Genomic DNA, 23711 nt, shown 5'->3' with positions numbered 1-23711 from the left:
TGTGGCTAATGTGTATTGGTTGAGGTAAATTATTCATCATTCTTTCATGCGTAGCCTAGTTGTCACCTTAAATCATTCAAATAATTAGATAAATTGGGTTGGTCGTGACCAAAATAATAAATTAAATAATATCTAATTTATAATTGATAAAACATATTTTATTTTTTTAAGGAAAGTTGATAAAATATATCTAATATCTATTGAAGTTAGTTGATCTTTTTATAATTGATAAATTGGGTTGGTCGTGACCAAAATAATAAATTAAATATCTCCGTGAGCTTATCTCAGTTGGTAGGAATATTGCGTATTATATGCAGAGGCCGGAGTTCGAACCTCAACAGTCACTTCTCCATATAAATTATATGTGTGAGTCGTAGCTACTAGGTTATATAAAAAAAAAAATATTAAATAAGTAGATTTGATTTTGATACTACGGTGCATCATATGAGAGGGAAGTGATGCAAAAAAATCCGACGTGGCTCAAAACAATTGGCTTAAGTCACGTGGCACGTAATATGATTGGTTGAAACAGGTCGAACAGCAAGCGTAAGTGTTGAATCCCATTTATCACTCTCCTCTTTGAACAGAACGAGTTATCTATTTAGATCTCAGAAACTGAATCAGATTTTTATATCAAAGTTAGGGTTTCAACAATTCAGTTAGAAACATAGAAAGAGTATTAACAATGGTGGAACGAAAGGTTATCCCTATCGCTATCGCGGTGCTCTTTTTCTTCATTGCTTCCTCTTCCTTCGTTCACGCTTCCGATGAAGCTGACGATGCGGTAATTACGATTTACCTCATTATTCTTTTTTTTTTTTTTTTGTGATGGATCTCTGATTTGCGTTTCTTTTTGTTTAGATCTTCTACGAATCGTTCGATGAGGATTTTGATAGCCGTTGGATTGTATCTGAAAAGGAGGAATACAATGGTAAGTAGATTCGAATCGATTTTGTTTTGCTTCTAATTCAAGTAGTTTGATTTTTGTTTTCTTCTTATTATTATTAATTGTGTTTTGGATTTATGTTAACTTTGATATATCGATAACTTTTGAAAGAAATCGGTTTCTGCTGCTACATGAAGTATAGTTTTGTTTTTGTTGAAAATTTTCAATTATAATTGAGTTACTGCTGTTAGATTTAAGTAAAACCTAATCTGTTGTTGATTCACGATCACGCATCGTCGTAAGTTGGATCAAGTTATTCTGAATTATAAATTATGAATTTCATGCAATTGAATAAGCAAACTAATTGCTATTTTGGTGATTTATTTTGTATTTTATGCATAACTAAATTAATTACGTCTAAATTATCTAAAACTTGGTGTTAGTGTGCAATACATATACTTGCAAGTGATCATATAGCATACATGTGTATATTATTGCAGTCTAGATTTGGATTCCACTTGATTTCCTTTTAAAAATTATAAAAACCAATAGGAATATTTTTTGAAATATAAGAATGATTTTTGTGGCAATGTTGAGGGGTTGTTGTGTAATATGCCACGGAATAATAATGAATGACCGCACATCAATTATTATACAAATAAAAAGTAAGGATGAATGCATAGGGAATTATTTGTCAAATCTACTATTAATGAAATTAAATAGAAACTAAGACTATATAGTATTTCATCCAACCTCGCTTTCATTTTAAGTCTGTTATTCATTCTGGGGTGCATATCTCATATCTGATTCTTAAGACTGAAGCTGTTAAGTACAGTTCAGTTTATCTTGCAAGTTCAATAAATTTTGAAGGTTTAAATCCAGTGCATATACACGATGCAAACCCGAATCTGTTTCGTATTAATTGATTTTGATATGTATAGTCTATCCAACAAATTTTGATGTACATTTTGATTTTTGTATTGGGTATCAGGTGTCTGGAAGCATTCTAAGAGTGAGGGGCACGACGATTTTGGACTTCTTGTTAGTGAACCAGCAAGGAAGTACGCCATAGTTAAAGAACTTGACGAACCTGTCATTCTTAAGGATGGATCAGTTGTTCTTCAGTTTGAGACTCGCCTACAGAATGGCCTTGAATGTGGTGGTGCATATATCAAATATCTTCAACCCCAGGAGAGTGGTTGGAAACCCAAGGGATTTGACAACGAATCTCCATATTCTGTCATGTTTGGTCCAGACAAGTGTGGGGCAACAAATAAGGTTCACTTCATCTTCAGGCATAAGAATCCAAAGACCGGAAAGTATGTTGAACACCATCTCAAGTTCCCCCCTTCTGTCCCATCTGACAAACTATCTCATGTGTACACTGCCATTCTAAAGCCTGATAATGAGTTGAGAATTCTAGTTGACGGCGAGGAGAAGAAAAAGGCTAACTTCCTATCCGAGGAGGATTTTGAGCCTTCTCTTATCCCTTCCAAGACAATCCCTGATCCTGATGATAACAAACCCGAAGACTGGGACGAGAGAGCCAAGATTCCTGACCCAGAAGCTGTAAAGCCAGAGGACTGGGATGAGGATGCACCCATGGAAATTATCGATGAAGAAGCTGAGAAACCTGAAGGATGGCTGGACGACGAGCCAGAGGAAATAGATGACCCGGAGGCAACAAAACCTGAAGATTGGGATGATGAGGAGGATGGTGAATGGGAAGCTCCCAAAATTGAAAACCCAAAGTGTGAAACAGCCCCTGGTTGTGGTGAGTGGAAGAGGCCAACGAAGAGGAACCCAGCTTATAAGGGAAAATGGAGTGCCCCCTTCATTGATAACCCAGCTTATAAGGGTATATGGAAGCCTCAGGAGATTCCAAACCCAGAGTACTTTGAACTTGAGAAACCTGACTTTGAGCCTATTGCTGCTATTGGTATTGAAATTTGGACAATGCAGGACGGCATTCTATTTGATAATGTTCTTATAGCTAAGGATGATAAGATTGCAGAATCCTATCGTGAAACTACATGGAAACCCAAGTTTAACATTGAGAAAGAGAAGCAGAAGGCTGAAGAGGAGGCAGCAGCTGAGTCAGAGGGTATTGCTGGCTACCAGGTACCGAAAATCCTTCCATTTACTCTACTCTCTTACATTTACAAGCCTTCTTTTCTTTCTTATGCATGATGTTAATTTTTTATTTTTTTACCTTACAGAAGAAGGCATTTGACCTCTTGTACAAGATCGCAGACATTCCCTTCCTGAGTGGCCAGAAAGATAAGATTATTGTAAGTATTAAAGCTTCAAATAATGAACTTACATTTTCGTCCTCTTTTGGTATCCATTACCATTCACTTACTGGATGGATTGTGACTTATACTTTATGCTTCTCTACAGGAAATCATTGAAAAGGGGGAGAAGCAACCAAATCTGACTATTGGAATTCTTGCATCCGTTGTGGTTGTTTTCGTAACAATTTTCTTTAGGCTCATATTCGGCGGGAAGAAACCTGTAAGTAGTAAAACTTATTTCATGCTCATTCATATTAATTTCATGGGGGTATTTTTCATTCACATTCATGCTCATAACCAAGTCTGTTCTTCTGCAGGCTAAGGTGGAGGCGAAGGTAGAGAAGAAGACCAACACAGAACGCACAGAAACTTCCCAAGCTGGTGGAGAGAATGAAGACAACAAAGAGAAGGAAGAAACAGCCAATGCTCCACGTAGGAGGCCAAAGCGAGACAATTGAAAGCATTGAAACTTATAGTGGCTGCCCATTAAGTATCATCATGAGTGGTTAATTTTGGGGGGCTTAGTTGGATTTTAGGTGCACTTCGTTTTCATTTTTCCTTTTACCTTTTTCGAAAGATTATATACTTAAGGAGTATATTTTCTCCTTTTGGATACTCTTGAGTGTTTGACCTAATTGTAGTTGTACAATTATTTTTTGTCCTCTTTTTTCTAGTAATGAATTATGTTTTTCACATAGCCAAATACGAGCCTGTCTCTAGCTACTGTGTTTCTTCCTTTTCCTATTCCTAATGTTCCGAAATATATCTCTTTCCCAAATATATTTCTGCTGTTCAAAATATAAGTTAACAAGTGTTCTTAAGCACTTCTTAGCAATCTTTCGATGGTAATTTTTTATAGAAATTGATGCATTGAATATATGGGAAATTAAATTAATTAAAAATGTAGAGAAGGATTAAAATGTGTATATTTTGATACATAAAGGACTTGAGAGGAAAAAAAAATAAGATTTCGATGGTATGTTTTATAGAAATTGATGCATTGAATATATGGGAAATTAAATTAATTAAAAATGTAGAGAATGATTAAAATGTGTATATTTTGATACATAAAGGACTTAAGAGGAAAAAAAGAAGATTTCGATGGTATGTTTTTATAGAAATTGATGCATTGAATATATCGGAAATTAAATTAATTAAAAATGTAGAGAAGGATTAAAATGTGTATGTTTTGATACATAAAGGACTTAAGAGGAAAAAAGAAGATAAAAGACTAATGTGTTATATAATTAAATAAGATAAAAGATACCTACCATAGTTTTTCAGGTTACGCATGTAAAAGATACCTACTAATGTGTTATATAATTAAGCAATGTCTTTTTATGAAAATTTGTTTTTGATTAAAATTATATGTTTGTGACTTTTAAATACTAACAAATTATGCTTATATTTTACCAATAATATAATAAATATAATAAAAATTCTTATCATTTTCAACAACACCAACAATATAGCATTCTTAAAAGCAAGTTTGGTTAGATCAGAGTTGCCGCCCATTTGGATCCCATTATGCTCGAGGATTAGTCTCCGCAGTTGCGCGCGGAGGATATCCAGTTTATACCAAAAAAAAAAGTTTGGTTATGGGTATAACTTTTTTTTGAAAGACTTAAGATATAACTTGAACAATGAAAAATTCAGCCAAAATAATCATGTATTCTCTTTATATATTGTTGTAGATTTATAGATGATTGTGACTTTTAAATAGTAACAAACTATGTTTATCCTTTACCAACAATATACCCCCTCTGTCCTTTTTAAGTGTCGTTTTAGGGTGAATTTTTATTCCTATTTAACCATCGTTTTGGTATTTTAAGGGTACGATTTTTCAATTATACCCTTTATCAATTACTCGTATCTTTTTCTTTGTTTGGTTACTTTTATCTTTTTTAATAAAACTAATTAATGCTATATATTTGAAAAATTAAAGTTTGTTTTTTTAAAACAAAATTTGTTTCTTGTTATTTTCAGATTTAAACAAATGATCTACCATATCTTCTGAAAACTAAAGTAATTTATTCAATTACTTGATCTACCATATCAATCCCTTGTCTTATACTCAACACACTATTTTTAATATTTAAGGAGATAATATCTAACTAAGTTGATCAATCTCAACAAAAGTATATTTGATAAACATCTAAGTGTTAAACATAAAAAAAACACATTACTTTCTTTTTTTAAGAAGTTAAACTAGCTCATCAAAACTGATATCGGAGATAATCAAATCTAAAAACGTAAATGAAGTACATTCCAAAATCGTAAGTCAGCACCACCAAAGATTAAAGATACAGAACAAAACATATTACTAAGAATACAAATTCCTTACAAATTCAACTTATATCCTAACTTTAAAAAAGTAGTTCATAAGGAGATCAACATAAACCATTAAAACAGAGATGAAAATATGCTAAACCATTTAGTTTTCTTACATGTAGGACTTGTACCCTACCCCACTCCTCAAATGAGCCAAGCATAAGACTAAGTATGTGTTTGACATCACTTTTTCAGCGGCTAAAACTGAGTTTACTTTTTCAAACGTGGTTTTCAGATTTTTTTTCTTGTTTGGGTGAATGAAAAGTGCTTTCAGGAAACTCAGTTTTGATCTCAAAAAGTCAGTACAACAGAAGCTGGTATTCCTAGCTTCTGCTTTTGTGAAACTCAGTTTTGATTACAATGACATGTATAGTTACCAATATATCCATGTTTTCTTCCCCAATTTCTTATGAATATACATCTTTCTTCTTCTTCTTCCTCAAAAAGAACATCTTTCTTCTTCTTTATTTTTGCAGATCTATCCTAATTTTGTTGGATTTGCAGATGAAAAAGGAAAACAGTGATGAGTGATGGAGAGATCTGTTCTTAATTGATGAGTTGTGTAATGGAGAAATGGTATGAGAGAAAAATGGTGAAATTGGGAAGAATAAAGGTTAGAAGAAGATGGAAAAGGAAAATGTAGAGTATTGAGAGGTGGAGAAAAAGATGGAAATGGATAGAAGCTTATGGAGAAATGAAGAAGGGAGAGTGGGGGAGACGTGAGGGAGTTATTAAAAATAACTCAATTGATCAATTTTTTTTTTATGAAAAAACTCATAATTTTTTTTTTTAAAAAAACTCTTATAATATGAAATTATTATTTTGAAATAAATTTCTGAACCAATCAAAATCCATTTATGATTTTAGATAAGTTTAAATAATTATTTTAATTAAGATTGAAATATTTAGTTTTAATTATAAGGATAATTTAGTCATTAGACATTCAAAATTAATTTTGATTAAAACTATTCAAACAACATCAACTCATAAGAATCACTTATAGTAAATGTATCCAAACATAATCAATTCATATTCAACTCACTTTTAATCAAAATCAATTCACTCAAATTCAATTCTATCAAAATCAATTATCGCCACCGCTATACCAAACACACACTAAAAGGTCTACTTCTTGTAAAAGGTACATTGACCCAAATACCAAATGTGCTTTCTATTTCCTAAAATATCTGCATAGGTCACCGGGCAGCATGGGGCCACACCTTGTCCTTCAACAAACATCTTTCAAAGCTCAACGCTTGCGGACAGTTAACTAGGGCAAACTAACATCTTTTGAACTGAAAAAAAAAATGTATATTTTCATGAAAATAAACATTTTAATTTTTTTATAAAGGAGGCTGAATATTATTAACTCAAAAGTTGGGAATTAGAACATCCAACATCATACATTACAAGGGACTGTAAATATGAGAAAACATAATCAACAAAAGTAATTACAGTCTCCAATTACATGCATATAAGAGTTTAAGTTTATTGTGCAAGATTACAACGAGGACAAATATTATTTGTAGGCATACCTCTGCGACATGGTTTCTCATTAGTTAACAGTTTGATATGTGCCATTTTCCAAAGGGTGGTTCGCATGCAAAGATCCACGCCCGCACATCCTTGAAAGCAATTTTACATACATGACAATTAATGCTGAAATAGAAATAAAATTAATTAAATCATTGTACGAGAGATATTTTAAATTAATTGAAATCACAACTTTATATAAAAAACAAAACAAGTTTTTTTAGTCCTGAAAAAATAATTCATTTTATTTTTTTGAACTAAAAGATCACATTGCATTTTATTCGAAGTTATGTATTTTTTGAACTAAAAGATCACATTGCATTTCATACAATGCAAAAAAACGATACCAGGAGAAAACAACGATGAATTAAAAAAAAAAACTCATCCGATTCATCGCTTTTCATCATTTGATAGAACTAAAAAGAAAAGATGATAAATTTGAATGGGCTAAACTTTTTTAAACCGAACAAAATCATGATGAGCTTCAACGATTTCAAAGGAAGAAATAGGAGGAAAAGGATCACATTGGATTTATTTTTTTCCAGGAGAAAACAACTCATTGAGTTAAAGAACTTCTGCAATTAATCTTCTTGCATCTTCAAGCTCAGAAGGAGAAAAAAACTGAACAACCACACGAACATTCCTAGACATGCAAGTCCCGGAAATATCATCAAAAGGGAGACTATTAAGCTCTCTAGGAAGGGTCTACAAAACAACAAAATTCCAAGAATCCATGGTAAGGTTGAAATTAGCAAGTCAATCACGCCAGGCTAGCTCCAAACCCAGAATAAACCCCACACAGGCCAAGCAATTCATTGTTGTTACTTCATCGTTAATTTAAATCAATTGAAATGCCAACGATGCAAAATAAGTTTCTTGCATGGTTTTCTTTTGAAGAGGCAAAATAAGTTTCTTGCATGGTTTTCTCTTAAAGACAAATAAATGCAATGTGATATTTTTCCTCCTATTTCTTCCTTTGAAATCGGCGAAGCTCATCATAGTTGTTTTTCCATTTCAATAAATTTAGTCCCCGCAAATATATCATCTTTTGGTTTTATTCCTATCAATATACCATCTTTTGCTTTTTATTTTTGGTATTTTATTTTAGTCCTTATAAAATCTGTTCATATTGAAATTAATCTATGTGATATTCATTTTAGTCCTTGCCTTATGAAACTAAAATCAAATATGAAACATGTCATATGGATCAATTTTGATACAGATAATTTTACAGAGACAAACAAACAAAAAAAATAAAAACAAAAGGTGGCATATTCACAAAATCAAAAAACACAAATCGAGGAACAAAAACCAATCATCTAAATATTTAAGTTTTTTTCCTTTCCGACAGTTATGTTGATCGATGATGGTCTTGTAGCTTCAAAAGAAGAAAGGAGGGTACATCTAGATCAGCATAAAGGAACTTAACAGAAAGGAAGGAGGAAAGATCTTCAAAACAAGGAATCCTATTATTTGCAAGGGCTTCCCCTTATTTTTGCTTTTGCTGATGATATTGTGTGAAGTGTTTTTTTGTTTGCATGGATATGTTATTTTAAGAGTATTGATATTTGAACAACTATTTCATATAACTTTAAATTTTTGGTGACAACTTTTTTCTCTCTCTTTTTATTGATTATAAAAACCATGGAGAGAAAATAAAGGAAGAGAGAGAACAAGAGGATATTGTGAGTATAAAAGAGAAAGTTGTCAAAAAATTGTTGTACAAATATCATTTCTCTTATCCTAATTTCTAGGTTAGCATGGTAGAAATGAAACCAATAAACGACGGGGGGCCAATATCTGGGATTTGAGACAAAATTGGTGTTTAAAAATAGTTTAAGAAGTACCAACAGTAATAAGATGATTAAGCATTGAATAAAAATTCAAATTAAGCAATTAAAAAGGAAGTTGAAATGTATGATCCACACGATCGTGATTTTGTTATAAAATCTTTGAAAACAATTTTTTAGAACACTTAGGGGAACACAGTAATAGAAAGATTTGATATATAGGTTAAAACTTTGAATACAATTTTGTTTTACAAAATGAGCACATTTTTTTAAGTACAAAATGAGGTCATTAGTCATAGATAATAAGTTTGGGAAAGTTGATTAATATTAGGTTAACATTTACAAAAGAACTTTTTTTTTTACAGATATACAAAAGAACGTATTAATCAGTAATATATACTAAATTTCTTGATAAATAGCAAACACTCACGGTTAAGTGTTACCTCAAAGGTTACGTGGCCTGGTTTTTCTTCTTCTTTTCTTTTTGACAATTTCAATGGCCTAGTTTCTATGTGATAAAAACATTCAAGAAATACTACTGAAGCCAAAAAAACAAACAACACAGGGAAAAAAGAACAGTTTCTTAAATTATCAAAACATCTCTGCCGTCTTCAGTAAAAAAGAACCCTGCCGCATGTACCTTATTATGACATCTACAGAAAAAAAATGTTCCGCCGAATCTAACAACAAAAGTCAACAAGAAAAACAAAACAAAACTTACAAAGGAAATACACGGCATTTTCTTCTTTCTCTCTCTAAACTCATGTCTATAACTTGAATCATTTTCTCTCAAGATGTCTATATTATATAACTTACTTTATCTTGTTACACTTATTTGCCACGGCCACCACCGGCTTTTCTCTGAGGAGGAGCAGTATCCTCGTCATCTGACTGAATATCTCCATACTGCCACATTCCACGCCTAGCGGTCCTTGCCTCTCCTTGGAACATTTCCAAGTTATCAAGAGCCTGCTTTCTTGCTGTTCTGTCCCACCTGTTTCTTTTTTCCATCCTAGCAAGTCCTTCCTGTAAATACCAAATGAAAACAAAATGTTCAGAGTGGTGTGTTTTGTGATTGTATGTGTATTTCAAGCAATAGTATTTCAGGCAAGAGTCGGTTGTAATACAAACCTGAAGCATGGCAGCATTGACGCTGATCTCAGAATCGACAGCAACAAGAGTTACAGCAATAATTGGACCGGTTCCCTGCCCTTTAACTTTTCCTCCAGTAGTATCTTTCTCCTCAACCATGGCCCTAAATTCTTTTCCACTGCTTAAAGTGAGTTCACTCAAGTATTCAGCTGCTTCTTGACCAAAATCCTCTTCCAAGTTTGGTAACTTAATGTATGCAAGGCTACACAATTGAGCAAGACCAGGTGCAGCAGACACAGATGGATCAAGAGGCCGCAATTGGCTGTAAGGTACTACTTCTTGATTTCCATAATCAATGTAGAAAACTTCAAACGCGTCTTTAGAAGATTCAACTGGTCCTCGTGGCGTATTGACAACCTTGAAAATTCAATTGCGAATAATCAGTATAAAATAAACAAAGGAATGCGACACCAACAATTTCACAAGGTGATACAAGCGATACACCAACTATTTAGCATCTCATCAACTCTGATCATATGTGAGCTTGCAAAAGCGGTCATAAGGAACTTGTGCATAATGTATAAATCGTATAACGGCATATCAAGCTCAACAATCTCAGGTCAATCATATTCTTGTGGATTTTTTTTAATCAGCTAGAATGTGCAGAATAATCTGGTTAACGAAATTAATCTACTTCACATTATTTATCCAAAAAATTCATAAACAGGATATTATAAAATATAATTATAAACCATATTGATTGAATGTCAACCTAAACGCTCATCAAGATACCAAGATAAAAAATCTAGAACAAGAAGGGTAGGGGAAAACAGCTAAGGGATCCAGAAAAGACAAAGATATGAAAGAAATATGTCACTGTGATTTAATCATTAATTGATAGTATATTTTTAATCAGCTCCCTATTTAATTTAATGGCCACGGGATTGCAATGCCTACACTGGTAAGGGGAGAAGGAAAAAAGCAACAAAAAAAAAAATCATATTGGAACTTACCATTGCTCGATACCAAGATGAATCAGCGTGAAAATAACACAGGACTATGTCACCCTTCTTAGGATTAAAAGCACCAATCACAGGAGCATCCTTCAAGTTCAAAGAAGCTAGCTGATTCTGAATGGAGGCTATCTTTTGATCTCCAACAGTTTGGACATAAAATTTACCACCTCCCAAGACTTCTGTAACAGTTACCTATGAATGAAGGACAGTGGATTAAGTCATTCCCCCATTAACACAAACAAGGGGCACTAGTACTACCAGTAATAAAAAATTATCCTACATTCCAACACACCTTAAGTACTTCTTGCTGTTTGCTTTCAACATTTGCACCACTGGGTACAACCTCCCCTTCAACATAATTTTCCCAGATCTGCAAAACAATTTTCTTTAGAATAATAGCAGGGAAACAAAGTGATTATGTCAAATATAGTTGGGACCCCATTCTTACCTTCAGCTTTTTACTCTTAGCAGATTGTTCAGCTTGCTCTAAGACGTGAAGATCAGGAATCCTGTCACTGCCAAAGGAGGTTTGAAGTTTTGCAAGACCAGCTTCAAGTAGTGGAACTGCCCCGTTGGCTCTCGACTCCCATAAGGATCCCAAGAATGTTCCAGTTCTATCAACTGTTTCTACCTCAATCTGCAAAAATTATATGTTTAACTATGTAAAATAAACAACACTCGGACTCGGGAATCTTGAGCTCATAAAGGAACTGAATTACCTCAACATCTCTCTGCATTATCCTTCGCCTCATTAACGCAATTGCTTCATCAGAATATGGCTCTTCACGACCAGGACATCTGACACCAGAGAATGCAAAAGCAATACTGCAAGTTTCTTTAGGAATCAACAATTTGAAACGGTGACCACTGAAGACATATTCCACTACAGCCGGAACTCTTCTGCTTCGATGCAGGAAAGGCAAGAAGTCTTTGGCTTTCTTGGCTGAGGCCTAACAATATGAAAGAAAAGAAAATAGTTAAAGACTTGATTTACACTTTCTAAGCTTCAAATTAAAAAATAAAATCCAGTAGTTAAAATTTTGCAAACCGTGATCAAGTCAGTTATATGCATCACTGGAGGATCCTTGGCAGAATGGATCCCTTTCCTTCCAGAAATGGCACGTGCTTCAGCAGCAAGAAGAGCATCATAGAAGTTAGATCTCTCTTCGAAGTCACGATGTCTAATGACAGTTCCAAAACCACGTCCAATTATCAATTCTGCAACATTCAACCCAGTTTGCTGACTTGCAGGAACAGCGGGTGAAGGGGCATCATCACCGTCAGCTTTCCCAGAGGACAATACGAAAACTGATCCAAAATCCATTACTCTGGAATCAACAGCTCCCGGTGGAACAGCAGATCCATCCACAGGACCAACCTTCCTAGAATATTCCATTTGTACATTCACCTGAAAGATAGAAGTAATCAGTTGTAGCTTAGGTCAGCAATGATATTAAAAGAAGGTCCGCAATATATCTTCGTACTTGGCGACCAATGAGACGTGTTCTCAAGAACTCCTTCGCTTCACGGGCATAGGGAGCTGGTTTTTCATCTCGACGAGGATTGCCCATTTTCGGACACCTAATACTTGAAAGGTTAACCCGCCTCTCAGCCTGTGGACTACCGTATGGAATAGAATCATCCGCAACAATGACGCAATCTCCACTCACAACCTCAACCACCTGAAAAATTTAAGAAATTAACACTTATACCACTGAAGAAATAACCATTTGGCATAAAAAAAATGAGTTAAATTTTACCTTTCCAGTAAAATTTTGGTCATGAATTGCCTTCGAATTTGAAGTCGGTGGTACATAGTTTGTCCAGATCCTTAACCTAGTTTTCTTAGCCTCAAGCTCTGCAGCCTTCAGCTTCTTCTTTGCCTCATCTTCCATCATGTTTGCACTCCATTCAACATATTTAGCAAAACCCTATTTGATGGAAAAATCAAATTTGATTAAAGACATGGAGAAACATTCCAGACTCCAGCAACAAACTATCAAGTGACTTTGGCACATTTGAATACCCTATCGATGAGGGGAGAAACATGGGATATCAAGATCCAACTAAATGCCATGCAATAGATATTGCCTAATGATATGGCATTAAAACTAAGGTAAAGAATTATAAAATATTAATATAAAATGAAACAGTGGACGATTGATAAAAGATTCACACTTTATTTTGTCTACTCTTTCTTCAAAAGAAAAAGAATCTTGAAATGTTTTTTGATTAGTCCATTCAAGTAATTAAAACCAGCAACATAGCAAGTAAAATGTTTCCTTTTTCATACCCATTTAGTTGGTACATGGTAGGCAGGTAATCAAAGACTCTAACAGAGCTTAAAATATATATATATATATATATATATCCTATTGGTCGTGTGATATATTCCACGTACCAACAACCGTCTTAGACCACTTAAAATTATGTACAAACACAAATGATCCAAACTTGCTTTGTCTCAAAACAATAAATGAAACAAGTCAGATCCGGCAAGATTTGATCTTGACATAATGTCATGTTAATATGGCTCTATACAAGTGAATTACATACGTTTTCAACGAGCTCCAATGCCAAATCCTTTGCTGATTCACCATCGGGATAATACACTGACCCAATCAAATTGCTGAACTTATCCACACCTTCTAGGACAATCCGAACCTGCATAGCCATTTGGAATTTAGAAAAATCTCAGAGATGCAAAAGCAATATAACTTGTAGAGGATTGTTGCTTACATCTCGATTCAATACACGCATCTCAGTGAAAAATTTAGCATCTGCTCCAAAAGGATCAGCTGAAGTTTCAGCAGCAGATGCTGAAACAGCAAGTCTTTGGGCAGATGTAAGGGGAGCTCTAGGTTCCGCGGGAACATCTCCATTAGTGGTATCAACCGTTACCTCAGGTACAACTACACTTTCAGGTGCAGCTCTCCTTCCCATTTGTGGGGCCTGGCGTAAAGACAAAAAATAAGCGGGCACACATAAAAAATGGTAGCAGCCAAAGTAGCATTCATGAAACGTACCTGAATTCCAGCAACAAAAACTTGGACAAACTGAAACTCCGGGAGCAAATAGATTCGGAGAGTACTGCCGTCGCGAACCTGCTCAACAAGTGCCTCCATGGGCACCCCCTTGTTTTTAGCTAACAACCCCATAGCATCAAAGTTGCTAGCATCACCAAGGGCAGAAGGTGGCAGATTTCTGACAGATGCCTCGGCGGCACCGGGAACCTGTAACCACCATAAAGTTATATATGATACACTCACAGAAGATTTCAATGATATAAACAGGAATAGCAACTACCATTCCAGAATCATGATGTCGTGTAAATTTAAATGGAAGTAGAAGACAGCGTCTATAAATATTGAATAATAAAGTAAGAGTTCACTCTGTATTTAACCAACAATTTAGAATATTGACCATTCAAATTATTATTGCCATACTTAATTGATTATTAAATGCAACATGTAATCAGGTCAACTTCGAGAAAACGACTTCGAGAAAACGACAGTAGAAATTACTCGCTAAATATTGTCGTTAACATAGATGCCAACCACAATGCACCTCAGTTGCAAGAGCATCAAGGAACAAACATTTAACTTTCAATCAATGCAGCAAAAGCAGTCCCTTTAATTACGAAGCATTCAAAAAAAATGAAAAGCCAGACAAACCTTGCTCCAACGACCAAGGTTTGGCATACTTAATTGATTATTAAATGCAACATGTAATCAGGTCAACTTCGAGAAAACGACAGTAGAAATTACTCGCTAAATATTGTCGTTAACATAGATGCCAGACACAATGCACCTCAGTTGCAAGAGCAACAAGGAACAAACAGTTGACTTTCAATCAATGCAGCAAAAGCAGTCCCTTAATTACAAAGTATTCAAAAAAATATGAAAAGCCAGACAAACCTTGCTCCAACGACCAAGGCCTTCTTGTTTGGCTTGTTCTTCTAACCGTAACAATTCTGCCAAAAAAGGACTTGCTTCTCCTTTCTGCTGCCCCTGCTCTCTAACCTGAATGAACGACAAGCCCATAATCAACAATGCAATCCAAAAGCATCACATGCAAATCTATCTAGACATAAATCACAAAGAAGTCAACCTTTGCCCATCCTTGAGAAACAACAAGCAGTGCAACATTTTTGTCGCCAAGAAAAACCGTTCCAAACTCTCGGTTAATGGATGGCACAGTGTAATCAATTCTGAACGTAATCTCCTGATATAATAAACAAATCACATCAGAAACATTGCATGCTTCATCAACCACAACAATATAATATCAGATCAGTGTTACAAACAACAACTCTATTTTCGCACCTTTCCTATCAAAAGCTTCCTCAGAAACTCTCTACTTTCCCATGCAAATGGTTCATCGACACCACCTCTACGAGCCTGTCGAAATTTCCAAAATTCCATCCAATTAAAACATACAAATTATAAATTATTTTTTGTTAAATCACAGCACAAGGTTTTAAAATCTTGCTTCAAAACACACATTGAATTCAACTAATCAAAATTACCAATCTTGGAGCAATCAACGACGATAAAGTGATGGATTTTTCAGGAAGAACACCAAGCTTGGCATTGGCTGCTACAGATACAACGACGATGCAATCCCCTGAAGGAACGGCCTTCACCTTCGCCTTATACCATGCTGAGTTCCCTGCCGCTGTTGCTGCCATTCTTCAACAGCTACCGTTCGATCTGCATCAAACGAACTCAACTCAATTCAATTCAATCCATATATTAAAAATAGAAAATAAAAAAACTCAGCTTTCGATAAGTGATTCATATCTATTATCATGCATCATACAACAAAGTAAATCACAAAATAACAGAATGCAAAAAACGAAGAAAAAAACAAATCATACGATATTTTTACAAGATTATACATCATCATGCATAAAAAATACTCAGATCTATGTATGAATCAAAACATGAATAAGAATTTTGATAAAAAAAACGCATATAATAATGTGAATAACACAGATCGAATAATCAAAACGAGAATGCGATCGATCAACAACAATACCTTGAGACGATTCACACTTTGGATCTACCAGATAAAAAAAACTGAACAAAACTTCAAATTCTGAAACTGTGAATTCTATGAATATTTTTTAGGTTTTTTTTTGTTATATAAGAAAATAGAATCGAAGATGAAGAACGAACACCGGAAAAAAAAACACGAGTTGAAGTGTTTGAGTTTCAGGCGGAGAGCACGGAAGAAGAGAAAGAAGTATAGAAGAGAGAGAATGAAGAGAGACGGTTTTTATATTAGGTGAATTGTGTTGTGATGTTTAATAGTGACCCTGATTTTGTGCGTTAATTACGTGAATTGCCACTCATAAATCAGAATCTGTGTGAAAAGTAAAAAACAGCTGCGTCATCCAATCCACCTTAAATTGCTAATTTAGCATAGAGAGAGAAGAATTGGGATAACTTATACCTTTCGTTGTTTTAACTGTCTATTTTGAAAAGAAGTTATCATCCAAAACTATTTTATCTTTTGCTTTTTATTTTTTTACACATATTTTATCTTGAAAATTGCTTTTTGACAATGAATACTTCTCATTAACACAAGTAAACACAAGTAAATGACATTTTTGCCTCCGGCGGCAGTTAACAACCGTTAGGCCATGCGCCGGCAGTTAACAACCGCTGGAAGCCAGCGGCAGTTAACTGTCGTTGTGTTCGTGATATGAACAAAACAGCATAGGAGTTTCCAAAACTCCATTGTTACATTTTTTGCTTCCATAGGTGCGAATTTCACAAAGCATAAGTCATTCCAAGTCAATTTCAAGCACAAAATCAAGTAAGTTTTTTGAATCCTATTGTGTTGCTATTTTGTGATTGATTTGATAGTTTTTTTTTTGGTTAAATTGTGATTATAAAGGTTTATTGGTTTTATGATGTTATGATAGTTTAGGTTGTTTGAATTGTTAGGTTTAGGTTAGAATTGTTAGGTTTAGGTTAGAATTGTAGAATTGTTATGAAATTATGGTGGAATTTTTAGGATTAGATGAATTGTTGTATAATCATTGCAATTAGTTTAGGTTTGTTATGAAATTTTGTTGTTATGATTTTGTGATAGAATTGTTACGATTAGTTACGGTATAATTTTTATGATTAGTTTAGGTTTTGATGAATTATTGTAGAATTGTTACGACATGATGTAGGTTTTGATCGCCGATTTGTTTATGTAGATATGTCTCAGAATCAGGGAAACGTTGAGTTGAACAAGAAGAATGAGGGTGACGACAAGAAGAAAGAAAAATCGTCGATGACATGGCACGGAATCACATGCGATGGATCCGTCAAAAAGAATGATTTGAAGGTGCTAGTGTATAATCATTCGAGGTTGAGGAGGAGCGGGAGGACATGCTATTTTGGTCCTCAGCCAAAAGCAGGTTCCCCAGGGACTGTCGAGGACAACCCAATTGAATTGTGTGATGAGGAAGATGATTGAATGTAATGGGTTGTAATATCTAATTGTTTTGGATCTTTTTTTATGGTACATTTTGCTTGACATATTGGTACTTTGAATAAATTTGCGTTTTAAATAATTTCAATTAAAATCGCGTTTTGAATAATTTCGATTAAAGTCGCGTTTTGAATAATTGTGTATTTGAATAAAAACTAATTAAATCTAACGTGAATTCAACTAATTAAAATTGCGTAATGAATAAATAAATTGAAAAGTGAATAAATAAGATAATTATTGTTCCATTCAAAACAAAATATATGTTATCACATTACATTGCATTACATTACATTCCGAAATGTACCTTCCAACTGCAATAATTGTCTTGCCTCTGAATGGGGCAACTTTAAACTTGCTAACCAGCAGGACTCCAGTATTCGATCAGCATCTTGAACGCTGATATTCAAGTGTCAAAAGAATGAGGTGCATTCCTCGACACTTGAATACCAGCGTTCAAGATGCTTATCGAATGTTGGAGTCCTTCCGATTAACAAGTTTGAACTGCCCCATCCAGAGTAAGACAATTGTTGCAGTTGGAATGTGCATTCCAACTACAACAATTGTCTTACCTTTGAATGGGGTCAATTCAAACTTGCCAAGCAACAGGACTCAAACATTTCACCCGGCATTCATGTTTTCCTTTGAAAAGAATAAATTTTTGTTAGGCTTGCTTTAGATGATGGTATTCAAGTGCCAACGAAATGAGGTTCATTCCTTGACACTTAATACATTCATCTAAACCATCCTAACAAGAATTTAATATTTTCAAAGGAAAAACATGAATGCCGAGCGAAATGCTTGAGTCCTGACCGTTTGGCAAGTTTGAATTACCCCATTTTTTAGGTAAGACAATTGTTGCAGTTGGAATGCACCTTACCCTAACTAATGACGATCTTCTGGCGGAATCAAACTTTTGATGATATCTTCAGTTGATCTCAACAACGTCACCCGCATATCGATCCACTGGAACATGTTGTGCTCCCAAAACATGCTCGTCACGTTTTCGTCGTTCGTTAATTCCACCCAAGTGAATGATATTCTCCCCTCGTCGAGCGTTGGACGTTTATACCGAACGTGTTCCACCCTCCTTGTGTCTCCGGGGTTGACTCCTTGGTTGAATTCAGTCAGTTCATCCTTGAGACCTCTTAACGTTAAACCAAGACATCGAACCTTCAACCTCTGAGGTTCTCCGCCGTTGAATTGTGCATGAACGTCAATCCACCCGACCATTGTTTCAAATCTACACAATTATAAATTAAAAATAATCAATGAAAAACTCATTCAAGTGAAAATTTGACATAAACCCTAAAAATCCTAACCAAACCCTAAAAAATTTATAAAATTAAAAAAAAATATAAATTTATGCAATATAAATTCATTATAACAGGTATTCATAATATATGTTAATAGCATTTCAGATATACAACATATCTATATTAAAAACAAAAATTCAAAATTTAATAATTAAACAACAACTAAAATTATAAACAAATAAACACATATACTAACTAAAATGTATGACAATAGCATAAGTGATAACTTACTTTTGATTAAGTGGAAGAAATTTTGGATGATTTGGTAGAGTTTTTTTAGTGAGAGTGAGTGAAAATTTGAGAGAAAGATGGTGAAGATGATGGAGTGAGTGAGTGTCTGGCTACTGACTTGAATATATCACGAACACAACGGCAGTTAACTACCGGCGCATTTCCTAACGGCAGTTAACTGCCGCTAGGGGCAAAAACGTCATTTACTTGTGTCAATAGGAAGTATTCATTGTCATAAAAACGTCCAAAAATAATATAACAAAATAATAAGATTGTTACAAAAATAATATAATCTAATAGTAATAAAAGTTGTTATAAGGTTAATATTGAGATTTGAAATTAATTTAAGGATAATTATGGCAATGCAATAAAATTTTAAAGAGATTTGCTCCCCTCCCCTTCCCTTCCATCCCCTTCTAAAAATTGAACCAAACACTTCAAATTAAAAATCTCCCCTTCCCTCGCCTCCCATCCCCTCCAAAACTCTCGAACCAAACGGACCCAAGAGAGGGAAGTCACCGTGGAGATGCGAGTATTGACTGTAATGATCAAATTTAACCTACCAAAACTACGTTTAAGGATTGAAACTCCAATGTTTTTGCAAATAACTTTAAAAGAAAAAGTTTTTTATGTGTTATTTGGACTCGATTAATATTTATTTGGGGAGAGTACCCAATGGGTGAACGATTATGGAGCAACATAATGTTTGAAAAGAATATGAAGATGGTATTTATCAGAAGGATAATGTTAAATAGTGTCCCTTAAGCACTAGGAAAGAAAATGAATATAGAAATATTGAATTGAGAAGTATGAAAATGTTGTATATTCAAATTTTTGAAAGTCAATAATTCATTGTTCTAAAAGAAAAAATTTAACTTTTAATTTTCCTGACTAATGTCCCAACAACACTATTTAACAATATTTGTTGTGGCTTGAGAAATCTAAAACTAGATGGTTGAATCATTATTTTATTTTTTAAAATTTATGGTTGGATCATTGATAAGTGACAATGTCATGTTACTTTTCACAACACTTGTTAAATTTGTTTTGCAATTAATTTTTTTTTTTGTTACACAATTAATATATACACACACGCACATACTCCAATTTATAATAAATACATAACATTATTGTTTTAAGCCAATTAAATTGCTTTTTACCTATCTGCCTTTAATTTTATAGGTTTTCGAGCTTAAAAACCAGAGGTGATAAAAAGTAAAGATTCTAAATCAAAGCACATTCGCTAGGCAAACATGAGCGAGCTCGATGCGAAGAATTGCAGAAAATTTAAGAGAAAATTGCAAGATCAAATACGCCAGGTGTGTTAGGCTTTACCTAGCTAATTAAGTCAGTTTTGATGACCTATTAGATGAGCTAGTATTTCCTTCCATATGAAGAAACCTCAAGTCGCTAGACGAGCTGGATTCGCATGTCAACGTGTAATTGAAAAGTGATTATTTGATTTAGAAAGTGTGAGACGTCGTCTTATTACCTAAAGGATTTATATTAAATCATGTGTAAATAATAATGCCTATACACAAGGTTAGGTTTGTATTCATATCAACTATTTGATCGTATGTTATTCGAAGAAGGAAGAGGCGGTGGTCAGTGGGTTAGAGATTGGTTGATGGGTGGTGGTGTTGTGAACGGAGGTCGGAGAGGATATGGAGGTGATGATCGAAAAAGGTGGTGAACGGAGATCGGAGAAGAAGGCTTAGGTGGTGGTGGCGTGGGAGATCTGAGTGGATCGGAGGAGAGGGATTGTGGCGGTGGTGGCGTGAATTGAGTCGCCGATGGTAGATGGCCAGCGAGAGAAGCCATGGTTGGGTGATTGATGGGAGATGAGAGAGAAAAGGGGTAATGAGGGAGAGAAAAGAGAGATAAAGAGGAAAAAATACAAATAAAACAGTATTCTTACACGGTGTCTATATTGTGTCAGAAATTTGGTGTTCATTTATTATAACTGCTTTTTATATCGAGAGATAAACATGACATTGTTATGTGCATGACATTCATATATAGCATTATCCGAAAGATTATGTTTTTATCACCGATCAAATTTAGGCCACATGGCCTAAATTTATTACTTCTCGAAAAAAAATTACATCTACAAAAAAGCCACATGGCCATGTTACAAGATTCCCTACCACAATTATTTCTTTTATGGGACTAAGCTTCTAAATGATTAAAATACGAAGAATATCAAATTACAAGAATAAAATATATGATTTATTTTTTACATGAATTATGTTCAAGTTTCACATATATTACATGGTTTATTTCAACAACAAACTATTTTATATATACGGTGATCCAAATATTTTATAAATAGGGCAATGTAATATAAATTTATTTTGTCAAAAAATATTATATAAATTTATAGTTAAAAGTGTTTTTAACAACAAAAATTTATTAGATGAATAATGAGTACTTAACCCATAAGAAAAGTATAGAGGGTACTTGACCTATCAAAATAAACCCCATAAATTAAAAATGAGGATACAAAAAAGGATTTAAAAATCATTCAAAGGTTCCACTCATCAAATTTCAAATGTTTAGTAAAATTATCATTTTAATAATTGATTTTTATCATTCACCTTGTTTGATTTGGATTCTGAGGCTCAAAAGAATCGTTTACTTTGCTGCCATTATTGCAGGGAGTTGAAGATACATGAACTGCCTCCATATTAATAGAGGGTTCAATCACTGCATCGAATACATTTAATTAGTCTTCAGATTAATTAGAGGATTGATACACTTGTTTATTTTTTATCATCCGTTTAAGATCTTAAAAATTTGAGCATATTTTTCTTCTGAAAATGTAATTATTTAATTCTCATAGCAGTGTCACGCACTTATATAAAAACAACAAAAGACCGTGTCACGCACAATGACGCAGTAGTACCAGGTGGCTTCTTCCTATTAGCTAACTAAGTCAAACACAAAGTTGAAAAGTCAAAGTTTACGACCGGAAGGAACAGAGAAGGTTAAATTTTGTTAAAAAAATCAACAAGATAAATGAAAGGAAACCCACCTAATCCAGCAACTTGCTTTCATAGCCTGCTTCTTAAATTCTTTCCTCCATTTTGCAGTCTTTACATTTTTTTTTTCTTCCTATATAAGCATTAATATTTTGTTCTAGAGATTTACAATAAGAAGTGTTATGGAAGGTCTTCTACCTCTTGTGTATAAAGCAATCAAGAAAAATAGAACTAGACGACAATATGAGGTTATTTCATTAGGAGGAAGCTACAACATAAGCATGGCTGAGATCCACCCTCAAACTCAACAACCAGCTTCAGATGATTATAATATTGGTCACAGGAGACATAAATCTGTTGGAGATAGTTTTGGTAATGGTTTTCAATTTCATGATCAGACAACAACTGGTTCTGTTTCTCCTTCAAAAAAACTTGTTAGGTTTAGTAGTCATAGAATGTTTTCATGTATCAAAGGTGCCTGAAGTCAAGGTGTGTGTGCAAGATTTGATATTGTATGTATGTATGTGCTGTTTTTTTGAATAATGTTGTAAAGATGTTGTTGTTTTGTGTCCTAATTATTTCAAAAGATGTTCTGTTTCTATATTTGTTCAGTGTTTTATTTATTTATTTATTTGCATTTTTGAGGAAAGGTTTTACTAGTTGGTTTGGAATTTATAGTAACTTGTATATATACGTGTATATATAATGAATGAAATGAAAGCTAGATTTATATACAGATTGATTTGGTTGTCATGATCGTTATTTATAAAATTTTAAAAAAGTTTTACTACTTTTATATTTAAAATTTTAATCGTTATTTATATATTCAGTAAATAAGTTACTCTTTTTTCTACGCAAGTTCTATAGGTTTCTCATTTTCAACACTGTCAGCCAGATTCTCATGTGATTGTGGTAGGTATATGGTGGCATTCACTGTCAAGTGAACAGTGATGATGAATTAAGGTGTCGTTTTAAGCAGGGATAAGAATCCAAGTGTGATAATCATAAATACCATGCGCCGGTATATTACTGGAGTAAACAGAGGTGAAAATGATAGGAAGAAAATTCACTTGTGCACATGGTAATTAACTAACCATTAAGCATTTATAAGTTGAATATGATTTTCTGGACATACATTTTTTTGGTTTGATTTAAAGCACAGTCATATAATTCACTTGTCAATTAAAATTAATTATTTTATTATACTTGATATTAAATAAAACTAGTTTTTTTTTTTGTTGTTGTTGAGAGGATTAAGTAACAGAAAATTAGAATATATTATTTAGTTAAATTATATTTTTGGTCCTTAAATTATTTTTAGGTTTTACTTTGATCATTTAAATGTCGTTCATTTTATTTTAGTCCCTTAAGTTATAAGCATTATACAATTTTGTCCCTTAAGTTTTTCTTTTTTCTATTCAAATTTAGTCCTTAAGTTATGAATGTTTAATAATGTGGTTCCTTACAAATATAAAGATATTTTGGTCCTTAACAAGAGGGACTTAAAGTGTTTGAATTTTGTAGTTTAAAGAATCAAAATATATAATATTCGTAAGTTAAGTAAGTGGCCAAAGTAAAATAAATAAAAACTTAAGGTCAAAGTTGTCAATATCAAAATTTTGCTTCTGATCGAAAGGAGATAACAAAATCACAATCGAAATCGAAAATTTTACTAAACTATTTTTGTAGGATCGATATGAGATAGCATAATTGAAAAACCGTAAAATCGCAATCAAAATCGAAAGATTCTAC

The 23711-nt window shown here is 33.6% G+C and overlaps 3 protein-coding genes across 3 annotated transcripts; 2 read left to right on the top strand and 1 right to left on the bottom strand.

Moving 5' to 3' along the window:
* Positions 1 to 550: 550 nt before the first annotated feature.
* On the top strand, positions 551 to 3885 carry LOC11434549 (calnexin homolog). The gene is made up of 6 exons (XM_003602683.4): positions 551 to 784; positions 862 to 931; positions 1878 to 3007; positions 3106 to 3177; positions 3287 to 3400; positions 3498 to 3885. The coding sequence occupies exons 1-6, from the start codon at positions 686 to 688 to the stop codon at positions 3636 to 3638; spliced, it is 1626 nt and encodes a 541-aa protein (XP_003602731.1). The 5' UTR covers positions 551 to 685; the 3' UTR covers positions 3639 to 3885.
* A 5515-nt stretch (positions 3886 to 9400) lies between these two features.
* LOC11434089 (ribonuclease TUDOR 1) lies at positions 9401 to 16197 on the bottom strand. Its single transcript, XM_003602682.4, has 17 exons — positions 15983 to 16197; positions 15471 to 15654; positions 15268 to 15342; positions 15053 to 15166; positions 14860 to 14964; positions 13969 to 14175; positions 13682 to 13894; positions 13499 to 13606; positions 12703 to 12873; positions 12427 to 12624; positions 11991 to 12350; positions 11662 to 11892; positions 11391 to 11579; positions 11235 to 11312; positions 10940 to 11134; positions 9966 to 10343; positions 9401 to 9860 (listed from the first exon to the last, which is right to left on the bottom strand). Exons 2-17 carry the CDS (start codon positions 15630 to 15632, stop codon positions 9666 to 9668), a joined length of 2979 nt encoding a protein of 992 aa, XP_003602730.1. The 5' UTR covers positions 15633 to 15654; positions 15983 to 16197; the 3' UTR covers positions 9401 to 9665.
* Positions 16198 to 22014: 5817 nt separating this feature from the next.
* Positions 22015 to 22586, top strand: LOC11431218 (uncharacterized). Its single transcript, XM_003602679.4, has one exon. The coding sequence runs from the start codon at positions 22142 to 22144 to the stop codon at positions 22439 to 22441; it is 300 nt and encodes a 99-aa protein (XP_003602727.1). The 5' UTR covers positions 22015 to 22141; the 3' UTR covers positions 22442 to 22586.
* The last annotated feature ends 1125 nt before the right edge of the window (positions 22587 to 23711 follow it).

This window comes from Medicago truncatula, chromosome 3, assembly GCF_003473485.1.
Source record: "Medicago truncatula cultivar Jemalong A17 chromosome 3, MtrunA17r5.0-ANR, whole genome shotgun sequence".
In the NCBI taxonomy this organism is placed as follows: domain Eukaryota; kingdom Viridiplantae; phylum Streptophyta; class Magnoliopsida; order Fabales; family Fabaceae; genus Medicago; species Medicago truncatula.
This window is presented reverse-complemented; position numbering and strand designations above follow the sequence as displayed.

Bases quoted from the DNA above. Each gene is read 5' to 3' on its own strand.
- LOC11431218 (XM_003602679.4), top strand. From the start codon at position 22,142: ATGGAAGGTCTTCTACCTCTTGTGTATAAAGCAATCAAGAAAAATAGA.
- LOC11434549 (XM_003602683.4), top strand. From the start codon at position 686: ATGGTGGAACGAAAGGTTATCCCTATCGCTATCGCGGTGCTCTTTTTC. The intron at 785-861 runs GTAATTACGATT...CTTTTTGTTTAG, and splicing joins CCGATGAAGCTGACGATGCG to ATCTTCTACGAATCGTTCGA. The intron at 3,008-3,105 runs GTACCGAAAATC...TTTACCTTACAG, and splicing joins AGGGTATTGCTGGCTACCAG to AAGAAGGCATTTGACCTCTT.
- LOC11434089 (XM_003602682.4), bottom strand. From the start codon at position 15,632: ATGGCAGCAACAGCGGCAGGGAACTCAGCATGGTATAAGGCGAAGGTG. The intron at 15,343-15,470 runs GTAATTTTGATT...AAATTTCGACAG, and splicing joins CGTTGATTGCTCCAAGATTG to GCTCGTAGAGGTGGTGTCGA. The intron at 12,625-12,702 runs GTAAAATTTAAC...TAAATTTTTCAG, and splicing joins ACCAAAATTTTACTGGAAAG to GTGGTTGAGGTTGTGAGTGG.